The sequence below is a fragment of the Stenella coeruleoalba genome, assembly GCF_951394435.1.
Source record: "Stenella coeruleoalba genome assembly, chromosome: 9".
In the NCBI taxonomy this organism is placed as follows: Eukaryota; Metazoa; Chordata; class Mammalia; order Artiodactyla; family Delphinidae; genus Stenella; species Stenella coeruleoalba.
In genome coordinates this window covers 73,624,928-73,639,990 of record NC_137155.1, presented here as the reverse complement: position 1 = coordinate 73,639,990, position 15,063 = coordinate 73,624,928, and the positions used below count along the sequence as shown (strand labels likewise).

The 15,063-nt window shown below is 37.7% G+C and overlaps 1 protein-coding gene across 3 annotated transcripts in view; it reads left to right on the top strand.

Annotated features, from left to right (window-relative positions):
• CTTNBP2 (cortactin binding protein 2) overlaps positions 1-15,063 on the top strand; it is a 179,815-nt gene that overhangs the window by 77,767 nt on the left and 86,985 nt on the right. For 2 of the 3 annotated variants that reach the window (XM_079932471.1, XM_079932470.1), the window contains one exon: positions 6,916-7,140. The exons of the other annotated variant lie outside the window; for it this stretch is intronic. In XM_079932471.1, coding sequence (XP_079788597.1) covers positions 6,916-7,140 — 225 coding nt within the window. The remainder of the gene's footprint in view (positions 1-6,915; positions 7,141-15,063) is intronic. 3 annotated transcript variants of the gene reach the window in all.

The window sequence follows — 15,063 nt, the reverse complement described above, 5'->3', positions numbered from 1 at the left end:
CTGTGTCCCGTGTATGTCTTGCCACATATAAGCAACGTCTGAAATGTATTCACTCAGCTGAACTATTTAGACTTTTTGACATTTTATTCGTATTCCAGGAAGTTATATCTTGTTCCTGGCTAGTGAATTTCTAAGCCTTTGTAATCGTTGAAGGGCAGTGACTGTCCTTCTCCAAAAGACTGTGTAACTTTCACATAGCTGTTCCCACCCTCTGGGCGTGTGTGTGTTGTATATGTAAACCCACTCCCAGAATATTTCACCCCTCTTAGAGTGAGATTTATTTGCAACTAGGATTTTTTCCCCTTACTTCTTAGAAGAGCTCTTAATTTTAGTTTCAAAAACATTTTGGGTCTACTGGAACTTCTTACCACGAAGACAGAGATTTAGAACTAGATAGATGAATTTTTGTATTGGCTTCTTGGAAGAATATGTATTTTCCATCCCTCTTGATTTAGAAGCCAACAGCCTTCCTGATTTTTGAGACCCCTGCTCCCCATTTCTACCATTTCAGCCGATGTTTGAAACACAGCCAGAGGCAGATTTCACTCCAGTCCAGTGCAGCCTATTGTATCTTTGGAACAGCTTTGACCCTTAAACATTCCTTATTACAATGGTGATAATTCTGTTCCTCGGGAATCAGGTAAATAGTTAAATACCTCTTTAAACATGAAATGACTTCAGATATTGAAAGAATGCTATCGTGCTGCTCTAAGTCTTTTAAGCATTCCTATTTTCTTTTTATACTCAGTTCTGTTTTCAGGTCCTTTTTCTATTGATCATTCTTTAAATACTTCACCCAGAAGTGAGCCTAGCAGTCCAGGGATTGTCTAGTTCTGACAGTTATTTTCTATTAATGAATGAAGCCTGATGTGGAGTCCTGATTTGAGGTGTGGTGGAGGAACAGTGTTCATTTCATGGTTCAATCCTTGAATGTAGTATTGCTTGCAGCCCCTAAGTGATTTTCATACTTGCCTCTGTGTTTCTACTCAAGAACTGACTCATATTTATTCCTGTGAAAGTCCATCTTGTCAGATTGGGTTCATCATTTCGACCATCCCTCCCTTGCAGTTTTGTATCATTGGCATCCATGACAGTGGCCACTGTGTTGAGTAGGCTGGAGCTGAGGACAGAATTCCTCTGCAGTCTTCTTGCAGTTAGATCTCTATTAATGCTAGTGGGTTTTGGGTTTGGTTTTTTAATTTTTAGGTAGTCAGTGCTTTTGGTAATATGCTTTTGGGGAAGAGCATATTTAGAAACTATTTTTCTTATTGAACTGTATTTTGCACTTGCATAAAATCTCTGAAGAATCTTGGGGGAAAAACGATTAAGTTTGATTACATTATGTTAGTATATGGTCAGTAACAATGAAAGTACGTATAGAGCATATGGAAAGCTGTTAACTACTTAGAATATTGTCATATTTTTGTCTTTCAAACTTTATTTCTTTGTATCGGTTTGAGTAGTGTTGTAAACAATACTTATTTTTGAAGCCTTTTCTAGTGTTCCATAATACTCTAGTCATAATTAAAAAATACTTCAGTGAGTAGGCTTTGGAGAAAGACTGCCTAGGTTGAATACCAGCTCCTGTTGAAATGACCTTGGGAGAGTAAGTTAATCTTTTCTGAGCCTCAGTCTGCTTGTCTATAAAATGTGAATTTAAAAAGTGGCTATCTTCTGGACTTAGTTTTAGGAGAAAGTGAGTATGAAAACCTAGCAATAGGTTTTAAGCCCTATTTATTTATTTATTTATTTATTTATTTTATTTAAGCCCTCTCGGGCTTCCCTGGTGGCGCAGTGGTTGAGAGTCCGCCTGCCGATGCAGGGGACACAGGTTCGTGCCCCGGTCCGGGAAGATCCCACATGCCGCGGAGCAGCTGGGCCCGTGAGCCATGGCTGCTGAGCCTGCACGTCTGGAGCCTCTGCTCCGCAACGGGAGAGGCCACAACAGTGAGAGGCCCGTGTAACGCAAAAAAAAAGAAAAAAAATGCTCTCAGTAAAAGTTATGTTTTATAAGTATTGATATTTTTTAATGTTACAAAATCATTCCAGCTTTTCATAAGACAGAATAATTTTAGCTACAAGTTTGTCAATATGTTTTAAAATTAATCAGTGATATGTTTTAATTGTGACTTACAATCCAAGTTGTAGGGTTTTTTTCCTAAGAGGATTACATGCTATAGAAAAAGTTGAATAGCTAAAGTACTTTTCTTTTTATTATTACTGGTAGGGTCCAATCTACTTCAGTTGATCTTACACAACAATGAAAGCCAAAAGTAGGAACTCTGTATTGGTGAAATCCTCCATTAATAATGGCCATGTTTTTATTTCTTGCTTGTGATTTTTTCAAGATTCTATAAAGCTTCACATGCTAATGAAATTATATTTTTACTTATCAGTGTAGCCGGTTTTAAGAATTTGAGTCTGTTTTCATAATTATAGTTAGCCTGTGTCTTCAAATGACTCATTACCCTGAAATGCATTTCATTCTCAAGTAATTCTGATGCATAAAGCAAGAAGTTATCTGCACATTCAGCTCTTCCTTTTTTTTAAGGATCGGCCTCTTCAAGAGCAGTATGATACACATTTGAAGTCCTTTTTTATTACACAGTCTCCTTAAATATTAACACTTGTATATATTGTTGATCTGCTCTTTTTAAAAGTAATGTGGTACATTCAAAATTAAGCACTCTGTTACAAAGAAAGATATGCTAAGAAAGGTATACTTCTTACAAGAATGTTATAAGAAATAAACATTAATAGTTGAAAAATGAGAACCCCTGCTTCTAACTTTAAGACAAGGATATAAAAAATGCATGCTGAATACATGTAACATGTATAAATAAATTCCTGTATGGCTATAGAGTAGAATTATTACCTGGCATCTTTTAAAGCAGGGGTCGCCAACCCCCCAGGCTGCACAGCAGGAGGTGAGCGAGGGTGAGCGAGTGAAGCTTCATCTGCCACTCCCCATTGCTCCCATTACTGCCTGAACCATCCATTTCCCCTGCCACCCCCCAGTCCGTGGAAAAATTGTCTCCACAAAACCAGACCCTGGTGCCAAAAAGGTTGGGGACTACTGTCTTAAAGCAATAAACATGGGATCAGGGGTCAGTTTAATGGAATGTATAAAATCTTTCACATTCATTTTACCTGAGGTTTCCAGGCTTTTAGGAACTTTAAAAGAAAATAAAATCATATTTGTTGTGTATACTCTAGGGGTCCTAGAGACAAATGAGGCTGCTTCATTGATCTCATTTTGAAAATGAAAGATACTGGGGACAAAGTTGCATAGCTTGTTAGCCCTACTTCTTCCCTTAAAAGAAGCTAATGTATGTGTCTTGAACTTCGTCATAAAGGTTAAGCATCAGTCTATATTGGCAAAGCAAATGAGTTGGCAGTTTTATATTTATGATCCTGTAGACATATAATTATACAACATTTTCAGCAGAAAAAAAAATTGCCCACACTTGACAATGCCACAGTTAAAGCTAGTAATTTTAAAATAAAGCCAAAATACAACGAAAAATACATGCAAAACTTTCACAGTAGTAAAAAGAAAAAGTGTTAAAAATTTTCAGGGGACTTCCCTGGTGGCACAGTGGTTAAGAATCCGCCTGCCAATGCAGGGGACACAGGTTCAAGCCCTGGTCCGGGAGGATCCCACATGCCGCAGAGCAACCGAGCCCGTGCGCCACAGCTACTGAGCCTGCGCTCTACAGCCCGCGAGCCACAACTACTGAGCGCAAGTGCCACAACTACTGAGCCCACACACCTAGAGCCCATGCTCCACAACAAGAGAAGCCACTGCAATGAGAAGCCTGCACACCACAACAAAGAGTAACCCCCGTTCTCCGCAACTAGAGAAAGCCCACATGCAGCAATGAAGACCCAATGCAGCCAAAAATAAATAATTAACAAAATTTTTCAGACCATAAAATCTGTTTAAACTGGAAATAGCCTATGATATATGTTGTTTACCTCTTATATAAAAGTTAATTTTAACCCATTTATCAAAAGTTCACTCTGATTTAAGAATAACGTGTGTGGTTAAGAAATGGCTTGAGTTAGTGTTACAGATATTGTACATCATAAAATACGTTGGATGTGTAAGTAGACATCAGGTAATTTTAACTGGTTGTTAAAATGTAAGTTTCAGCAGGGGACCCATAGTGATATTAGTTACTAAAATGAGGACCAAGATGCAAAATTTTCAGAAGACAGTTTGAAATCCAGCTTTGACTTTTAAATTCCTTACCCACTTTAAGGGTATAAAAATACCTAATTTTTGGAGATTAAAGAGGGAAAGGTTTTTATGAAAGAGCATTTCTCTGGAGAGAATGCTGGGCATCCCCCCATTTAGTTGCTTTTCCCTTCACCTCAAGAGGAAAGTGCTTCATCCAGACTATTTAATGACTTACTAGGTTTCTCCTTATGAGGTCTTGGTGCTCTGAGTGGAGGTGGGGCTGAAAAAAGCAGGCATTCTGTGGAAATGACAAAAAGATGGCGGCAGTGGTCATGTTGCACTCCCAGATTTTCTTTAAATGAAGATTCAGGAGTGTTTCCCATAGACTAGGTTGGGCCATAGGCATCAAAGAGTAGGAACGAGATTGATTCAGATCCAGTTCAGTAGAGAAGCCTGGAGAACATGGAACCTCAGCTGACAAAAAACTGGATTCTAGATGCTACAGAAGATATGTATGCAAGGCTGGCTTCATGGGTGTGCAGGCTGTGTCACAAAGGGCCATGCACTTAGAAGGACCCTAGACTTGGTTAAAGTATATGCTGTTACCATCTTGAAATTCTTAATAACTTTTAGCAAAGAGCCCATGTTTTCATTTTGTACTGGGCTCTGCAGGTTATGTAGTCTGTCCTAAATTTATGATTTACGTTGGGGAAACTGTAGATGAAGGGTCCCCAGCAGTGAGAAGGTGTGTGTGGCTTTCTCAAGCTACCACGCATTTCATGGGAAAAGAGTAGGCTTTAAGTATTTGCCACACCCAGTTGGTAAGGCTAGTTTCTCGACTGAACCAGTCAGGAAGAATGCTCCTGTTCTCTCACCTCCATCTTCATCATCATCCTCTATCTCTGGTCCCTTCCAACCCAGAGAGGACTAAAACAGCTAAGAAAGAGGGGGAGAAGATTGGATAAAAGAGAGGTTTTCTTTTCTTTTTTTTTCTTTTTTTTTTTTTTTGCGGTACGCGGGCCTCTCACGGTTGTGGCCTCTCCCGCTGCGGAGCGCAGGCACCGGACGCGCAGGCTCAGCGGCTGTGGCTCACGGGCCCAGCCGCTCTGCGGCATGTGGGATCTTCCCGGACCGGGGCACGAACCCGTGTCCCCTGCATCGGCAGGCAGACTCTCAACCACTGCGCCACCAGGGAAGCCCAAGAGGGGTTTTCTTAAACGGTTCCTTCCCAGGTGGTGCAGATCTTAGCTGGGGAAGGGAAGCCATCATACCACTGAAGTTGGATATTCTAATAACCAAATTGAGAGTTTTATATTTTAAAGTGACTATAGGAATTGTATTAGATAAAAGTAATTAGAAAAACCATGGGGGCTATCCCAAGTTTTCATCCAGAGGTGGGGGATGAACTACTGCATTGAATAAAAATTAATAGAAAAGTGAAGGACAGAATGAAATTGCTTTTGTAATTGCATCTCTGAAGTGATACTTATTCAGCTTATCGATTACATAATTGAATTTGAAGAATCTAGAAATACGAAATGCTTTTTGATTCATAAACCACTTTGACTTTTAAGTGTAAAATGATCCTCTGAAAGCTAGCTTAAATTTATGGCGAAATTGGACTTTTCTTAAATTGTATTTCCTAATCTAATTTGGTAATAGGAGAAGAAACATTAGATTTTCCCAGTTTTGTACTTGTGTTTATCTAGTTTTTGGCTTGCTGATAGTGGTCTTAAAATGGAAAAGTTGAGTTAGTCAACGCAGTTGCCTTTAAATTAAGGAAATATATGTACTATTTCTTCAGAAAGCATGTTTAACATTTTGGACAGTTAAGCTTGATTTATTGTAATTTAGTTTTTCCACTGGCAGTGACATAGAATAATTTTTTCTGGTAGCTATTCCAAATGACCTGAGTTAGGAAACTGTTGCTTGTTTTCAATACATTTCTACTGCTATTTTCCATATTATGCAAAGGCCATTCACTGTAGGCTAATTATAGAAAATTGCATTTAGTGCCGAGTGGATGTGAAATTTACTTCAACGCTGATGGACTGACATTTAAAGTAAAATGAGGCTATGTTCTTTCCTGGGACTCTGTGAACTATATTTTAATGTCCTTCAATGATGAGAAGATATTTACATCTTCCTAATTTTCTGGAGGTTTTTTTTTGTAGTTGGTTACACTTCACAAAATGTGAATATTGTGATTTTTGACATAAAAAATTCATGAAATATTTTCTTCTTCAAATATTTATAAAATTCTTTCTCTCTGTATAAAACTTGGGAGATTTATATTTTGTGATTTAACGTGACGAGGATTATGTGTAATGTTAAGTTCGATAAACATATTATTTTGTTTTTGAATTTTTGCTAAAAGTTATTTTGTTGTTGATATTTTTTATTTTACTCTAAATGAGAACAGACTGTACCTAAAATTCAGATCCTTGAAGGAGTAGGCATCATGGGAAAAACTGTATTTGCAGCTTTTGTAATTTAAAAGACAATATTCCAAAGGAAGAAAATTTGAAAGTAGACTGAGTGGTATGGCAGGCTGGTCAGGCTTTGGGGTCACAGTCCCCTTACCTCTCACTCACCACCTGACATCACATGTAAGCTATTACTCATGACAGTTGTGAATACCATTTGGAGCAGTAATCACAGAACCTTCGTATAAATAGCCTTCTGTATATTTTCATTTCTTTCTTGAATACATTCCTCTGATTTTGTTCTAGGCTCGCAGGAAGGAGGTATTTATCCAGGAACGGTATGGGAGATTTAATTTAAATGACCCATTCCTGGCACTGCAGAGAGACTATGAAGCAGGTGCTGGCGATAAAGAGAAGAAGCCAGTTTGTACCAACCCCCTCTCCATCCTCGAAGCAGTCATGACCCACTGCAGAAAAATGCAAGAAAGGATGTCCACACAACTGGCTGCTGCAGAGAGCAGACAAAAGAAGGTATTGAGACTTTCAAACAATTCTTTTTCCCATAACACAGTGTAGAATGAAGAGACTGTCTCTGAGGTTGTTGTTTTGTTCTTAAATATTTTCAAGAAGAGTTGGGATAGGGACTTAGAAATTCAAACTACTGACAAATTCTGGTGGCCCTTCTCAAATGTAACTCAAAATAAATATAACACTAAATCATAAAAGAAGTATGACAAATTATGTTTCCCATAATATTTACTGTGATGCTTTCATTAAAATAATGGATTTTTTTTGGAGGGGATGGATTTCCCTTTTCTAGTGCCCTAAGACATGCTTAACTGTTAGATGAGTGATCCAGTAATGCAACCAGGACTGATCATATGGTGGCATCCCCAACTTAGTTTATCCAACTTTTGTCTCCAGTATTTCTTTGCAACTAGAAATTATTTTTTTTTGAAAATGAAAATAATATGAGAATAGAATGAAAGTTTGCATAGCATACGCAGTCTCACAACATGTCATCTTGAAGTTCTGGTTCATCTCAGACTCACCTCTGGGGTCTGATGGTGTGTCTGCTGCAGACCTCCAGGCTCCTATTCACATGTGTTTCATTTAAACCAGCCTCCTCCCCCCTCCTCACCTCCCACACCACACACATACATATTATTGCACATGAACACGTGCTTCAAAGATTCCTAAGTGATAAAAGCTTACTGCGATCAGCCATAAGTAAATAGAAGTTTAAATTTTGTCCTTCCGATATGCTGCTGAGACTACTGATTCCCTTTATTAGAAAAGAGAGTGAGGAAATCAGAGAAGGTAATGATGTCTAATTACTAGAATTAAAAGTAACATGTTCTTCCAACCATTATTAAAGCATAAATTAAAATGTTTCTTCTGTTTGTCCTTTTCAGAGAACTTATTATAGCTCACATTTAACACCTGGTTAACAATTAACCTGAATGCACTATACTGTATAAATGTCTATGGTACTGTCATTGAATGTGTAGGTTTTCTCCCTGTAATTGTATCCTTGCATTAACGTATATATGCCAGCATTCTGGTATAGGTGTTGAATAAAAGCAAACCTTTTGCTCAGTGTGCCACAGGGTAGAAAACTAAAGCACTGGGTAAAATAGTAAAGAATAGAAGGCCTTCCCTGCCTGGGAGACCGAATCACACAATTTTACACTGGACTCTGCACACCCTCTACAAAGCCCTGCAGACAACCACTGAGGTCTCTGGAGCTTTTCAAAAATCCCCACAAACCGCATAAGCAAGAGCCAGTGTGTTTCCGCTGATGTCACTAAAACTCATTTGTATGTCTTGGATGAGACACATTTCAATTATGTTCTTAATGTGTCAAATGAGCTATTTCATGATAAAGTACATCTGCTCGGTTTTATGCTGTGTTATCAAAAATCAAGAAAATATTTTTTTATTGTAGTTTTCGTTCAATACATAAAATGCATGCTTTCCTAAATTTTACTTGTTTTGCATTGTATCTATCATTCCTCTTATAGGAGAGAAAAAAAGAAATTCATTTCGAGTTGAATCAAAGATTTTAGTATCTAGTTGATTTTTTTAAAATCAGCTTACATCCTGTTTATTTCTGAATGACTGGGTCATTTCCAACCTGGCTGGAAGTGAAAGGAAATTGTTTCTGTCCTAGGGGTCCTGAGAGGCTAGTATGAAATGAGCCAGTGATCTGTCTCCCGCCTATAATGGGGATACAGGGGTCCTTTATGGCCAAATTCACTGGCTGTACAGTCTCAGTGAAGGGTCTGTCTGAGAGGCAGTGCTACCCTTTGTCCCTAAAGGATATTCTATTACGGTAGATTGTAGCATGTGAGAAGAGTTACAGTTTGTACTCTTATCCCAAGTCTTTATTTAAAGAAAGTATTAGAGCAGCTAATAAGGCCAGTAACAACAAAGTCATTTTAGCAACAAAATTACCTGTCACCTTTACTCTTGAAATTAAATATATTAACCAAACTTCTTCAGTTCTCTTGCATGTAGAGTAAATTGGAGCTTTAGAAATCTAAAAGCATTAAGACACAAAAATCCATTATTTTAAATGAGTCCAGGTCTTTAAATCACTGCCACAGCAAAAGTCAGGGAAAGCAAAGTTCCCATTATCTACAATCAAGTATTTATTATCTGACACTGGGCATAGCTCTGTGGTGATTCTAAGACATTTGGCCTGAACACTGCTCTGGTTGCCCTCTCAAGGCGGGAGAAGAGACTTCGTGCTCATTGATGCGTTGGTTCCTGCTGAGACTACTAATAGGAGGGTTAACTGTTTGGTAATTTGTGTGCCAGGAAAATTTGGGCAAGAGTCAATTTGGCAAATGGCCTGAGCCTCAAGCCACTTTGAATAAGCTAATGAGTAATCATCATGGGGAACTTTGCCTCTGGTAATATACTCCCCCGTTTAGAACCAGTAACCTAGGGTGCTTGTTATTTGGGTTTTTATTATTTATCTTATGCACAATCTATTAATACAGCTTCTTTTCTAATTTATCTTCGGTCATTTTATTTATACATAATATAATTTCTAGCCCTGAGATAGGAAAGATCTTTTAATTTGATCAGAGCCTTTAAAAGAAAGAAGCCAAAATAACAAGTAGGAAATTCAGAAGGGGACAGTTTTTTTCACCAGAGGAAAAACTAAATGTAGTTCTGTGTATTAGACAGAGCTCCGTCTAGGCGGCCGCTCAGTATGATGTGGTCAGTTGCATGCTGGTAGCTGCGTCAGACAGAATTTGTAGTTGCGAGCAAGTGAATCCAGTATTCTTGAGTTAAGCAGAAACAGCATTTATTTGTTCACTTACAGCATGGTAGAGCATGGCTGGGAGAACTAGGGGACAAGCTTGTACCAGCCAGCATCACTGACAAATGCTCACCGTAGATCTAGTCTGCCGTGGCTGATCCGTCTGCTGAGAGCTAGATACTGAAGTTTGTTGACACCAGACAGCGCTCACTGCCATCACTGCTCTGGGTCTTGAGTGGTGCCTCCTCTGGCCCTGCTTCTTTGCATTACTCATTTCCTAGTTGAAGCCTAAGAGCAGGTGCATTTGATTGGCCACCCTTAGGCCCCATGCCCTGTCCTTAGCTACAAGACTGGGAAAGCAACTATTGGCCATATTTAACTACTAAAGGAGAGAACCAGAGGTGGAGAATTCTCCTGACATAGGAAGGAGTTTCAGGTGCTAGACGACCAAAGAAATGACAAATGGACGAGAAAAGAGCAATCAAAATATGCGTTTTGTTTATTTCATATGCCTTTTTCTTCCCATTATAAATAATTGTAATTTGTTTTGCCGTTTGTATTCACTGTTTTCTACTTCATTATATAATGGTTATAACATACAAATATAATTTAATTTTAAATTGTTGTCATGATTTTCATTCAAGGATAACATGGTAGAGAAACAGCTAAAATAACATTTTTAGGAAGAATGTTTAGGATGGTTTGTACATGAATGATTGTTTTTAGCTCCTTCCTGAGTCTTTTTTTTTTTTTTTTTTTTTTTTGCGGTACGCGTGTCTCTCACTGTTGTGGCCTCTCCCGTTGCGGAGCACAGGCTCCGGACGCGCAGGCTCAGCGGCCATGGCTCACGGGCCCAGCCTCTCCGTGGCATGTGGGATCCTCCCGGGCCAGGGCACGAACCCGCATCCCCTGCATCGGCAGGCGGACTCTCAACCACTGTGCCACCAGGGAAGCCCCTGAGTCTTTTTTGTATGACTCATTATTCGTTTCAAGATGCATTTGGACTCCCCAGGAGCACTGCAGAGTGGGCATTAAGGGGAGCTGGAGACTGAGGTCTGCAGCTCTGAGCAGGGATTTAGAGGAGAGAACAACTTGCCTCATCCATGTCTTCCCTTCTCTCTTTTGAAACTAGATCAAGAGGAAGGGGTACTTCGTCCCAATTTACCCTTCCTCCTTCCCATGTCCTCAAGTCCATTCTCTATGTCTGCGTCTTTATTCTTGTCCTGCCGCTAGGTTCATGAGAACCATTATTTTAGAGGGGTGGGATAGGGAGGGTGGGAGGGAGATGCAAGAGGGAGGGGATATGGAGATATATGACTCACTTTGTTATACAGCAGAAACTAACACACTATTGTAAAGCAATTATACTCCAATAAAGATGTTTAAAAAAAAAAAAAAAAGAGGAAGGGGCAGATGAGAACTACAGAGCCCAACTGCTGACTGGTAGCTCCAGCCCCTATAAAGAAGAAAATCTCAGTATATTTCATCGTTATGTATTTGTTTACCAGGATTGGGCAGGTGCCAGTGAGGGTGACCGTGTGGCAAAGAGGACAAGGGTGCAGTGAGTGTTAAAACACGTGAGGGAGTAATAAAGAATATAATAAAATGTCATAAGAATATTTTGTGGTTGTGACAGACACGTAGTCTGCTTTCTTATTTTACAAATGACCATAATTGCTTGCCTCTCTCTTTTACACTTTGATTTAGAACTGATCGCCTTTACATTGCTGCTCTGTTCCACCTATAGAGCTTTTCCTTTCATTCTGGAAAAACAGTTGTTTGGTGCTCCCTTCATTCAGAGCTCCCAGTCTGGGTGCTGTTCTTGGAGCAACCACCCACTTCCTCACTACCAGTGAAGTTGTGTTAGTTCTTCTAAGCTCTTCCACATAATCCGCTGCTTTTTGCAAAAGGCTTTGGTAATACTGCTCCATGCAAAATTCCCCTTCAGCCATTACTTGGAAGTGGTTGTGAGTAGGTATAAATTGGACAATAGTAGAACAGAGTCAGCTGGAACTCGGTAGTCTTTATGCACAAGAGGCTGTGGTTCCTTTATAATCTCCGCAGTGTGCAGTTTAGTTGGGGGTGTCTGTTCCTACCCCTACCCATCAGGTCCACAGTCCGTGGATCACTGCTCAAAATTGTCCCAGATTTGGCCAGTGAGAGCCCTTTCGAGCTACTCCTTTTGATATATTCCCATCATCCTTTGAGCACTTCCTTATTTTGTTACAGCAAGGTGTTTTTTTTCTTGCAGGCTCATCGTACACTTTTCTTTTCCCAACCCCTGCAGTTAGCTCTTACTCCCAGAAGCTGTTACTTCCATTCCTTTTTAATGGAAAATGGTGTTTAGAAATGAAACTAAAGCTAGGAAATTATAATTATCATATTTATACATATATTTCATATACACACAAATCTATATTTTATCTATAGTTCTGTTTGTATGAAACCATGAGTTCGTACTTATATTGACACCTTTGATTCTATTCCAAAACCATAGGGAGTACATTCTTATCCTTTCTCTATTTGAAACTAACTTCTCCAACAGTGAGAAAGCTGGAACCCATTATACTTAAATATATTACTCATGTACTCCAGCCTAGAACACACAGAGAGTAGTTTCAGAATTATTAATCCACAGCACTATAAAAAGCAAACACGCAAACCTGGAATTTACTATTGTTTATAGCTTTTAAAGAGATATTTACATTAAAGTGAAATTTACATCTTAAGCACACAAATTGATGTTTTTAAAATGCATATACTTGTGTAAGCTGTACCCCTTACAACATAGAAAATGTATCCATTACCATAGAGAGTTTCCTGGAGTGTCTTCTCCATAAATCCCTCCCCCACTTCAGGCAGCCACTGAACACTCTTCTGATTTTCTCATCATGGATTAGTCTTACCTCTGTACTTCAACTTCAGGTAAATGATGACTGTAGTTAAATAATAAGCCTTAAATGCACAAACCACAAGTCTTTCAACTTTATTTATAAAAATTGTTTTGGCTGTTCTAGGTCGTTTGCATTTCCATAAAAATTTAAAATCAGTTTGCTGGTTTCTCTGAAAGTTTTCAGGGATTGAAGTTTCATTGACCCTTTAATATGTTGAGAATTGGCATCTTTAACAAAATTGAGTCCTCCAACCCATGATTATAGTATTTTTCTTCATTTTTTTCAGGTCTTCATTGTTTCTTTTAGCAGTGTTTTACTGTTTTTAGTTTAGTAGTCTTAAATGTCTTTTGTTGGGTTTATTTCTAAATATTTGATGCTATTATAAACACAATTAATTTTCTGCCAAACATTTGTTGCTAGTATACAGGTATTCAATTGATTTTTTGTGTGTTGACATTGTATCCTGTGATCTTGCTAATCTTGCTTATCAGTTTTAGCAGTTGTTTTGTATATTTTATATGATTTTGTAGGTAAACAAGCATGTTACCTATGAACAGAACCCATTTTACTTTTTCCTTTCCAAATTGCCTGCCTTCCTCTTTTCCTTTTTTCCCCCATAATTGCGCTGACCAGAACCTCCAATACAATGTTGAACAGAAATATTGAGAGCAGACTTCAGAGGCTTTTCCTTTACTTAGGGAGAAAACAATCTGTTTCATGGTTAAGTATGATGTTAGCTATACTTTGTTATAGATGCCCTTTATCTCATTACGGTTTCATTCTATTCTTTGTTGAGTGGTTTTTGTCATGATTGAGTTTTGAATTTCGCAAAATGGTTTATCTTCATCTATTGCTGTAGTCATGGTTTTGCACTTTATTCTTTTAATATGATGAATCACACTCATTGATTTTTAAATATTAAACCAACTTGGATTCCTGAGGTGAACGTTAGTGGGTCACCTTTTATTACTCTTTTTAAATATTGCTGGATTCAGTTTGCCTATATTTTGCTAAGGAGTTTTGTGTGTGTGTTCATGAGTGATAATTTTTCTGTAAATTTAAAAATAATACTTGACTGGTTTTGATATGAAAGTAATCCTGGATTCATAAAGGAAAATGGAAGCATTTCCTTCTTTATTTTCTGAAAGGACATGTATGAGTTTGGCTTTCTTTAATGTTTGGTAGCAGTCACTAGTAAATCCATATGAGTTAGAGGTTTTCTTTAGGGGAAAATTTTTATTTGTATATTTGTATATAATTTTTGTAATATATATTTGTATATTTGTAATATATATTTGTATATTTGTATATTTGTATATTTGTAATAATTTATTTGTATATTTGTATATAATTTTTATTTGTATATTTGTATATAAAGATATAAAGCTATTTCAGTCTTTTATTCCATTTTATGTCAATTCTGAAAGTCGTGTGTTTCAGAGGAATTTGATTTGTTGAACTTATTGGCACAGGGTTTTCATTATTATCCTTTTAATATTCATTCCGTAGTGGTACCCCATCCTTTATTCCTTTTATTTGTAATTTGTGTTTTTCTATGTTTCTTAATCTGTTCTTTAAATGTTTAACAATATTAATGATATTTTATTTGAAAAACTTTTGGCCTTGTTAATTTCTCTATCATTTGTCTCTTGTATTTCATTGGTTTTTACCTTTATTTCTTTCCTTTTACTTTGTCTTTCATTCACCTAACTTTTCCTCGCTTCTTAAGGTAACACTTAGATGATTGATTTGAGACAACTCTTGTTTTTTAAAAAATTTTATTGAAGTATAGTTGATTTACAGTGTTGTGTTTAATTTCTTCTGTACAGCAAAGTGACTCAGTTATAGATTTATATATTCTTTTCCATTATGGCTTATCACAGGATATTGAATATAGTTCCCTGTGATCTACAATAGGACCTTGTTGTTTATCCATCCTGTATATAATAGTTTGCATCTGCTAATTCCAAACTCCAATCCTCCACCCCCACCCACTTCCCCACTCCCAGCAAACACAAATCTGTTTTCTATATCTGTGAGTCTGTTTTTGTTTTGTAGACAGGTTCATTTGTGTCGTATTTTAGATTGCACATATAAGTGATATCATATGGTATTTATCTTTCTCTTTCTGACTTCACTTAGTATGATAATCTCTAGGTCCATCCATGTTGTTGCAAGTGGCATTATTTCATTCTTTTTAATGGCTGAGTAATATTCCATTGTGTGTATGTATGTGTATATATATATATACACACACACCATATCTTTATTCATCTGTCGATGGAC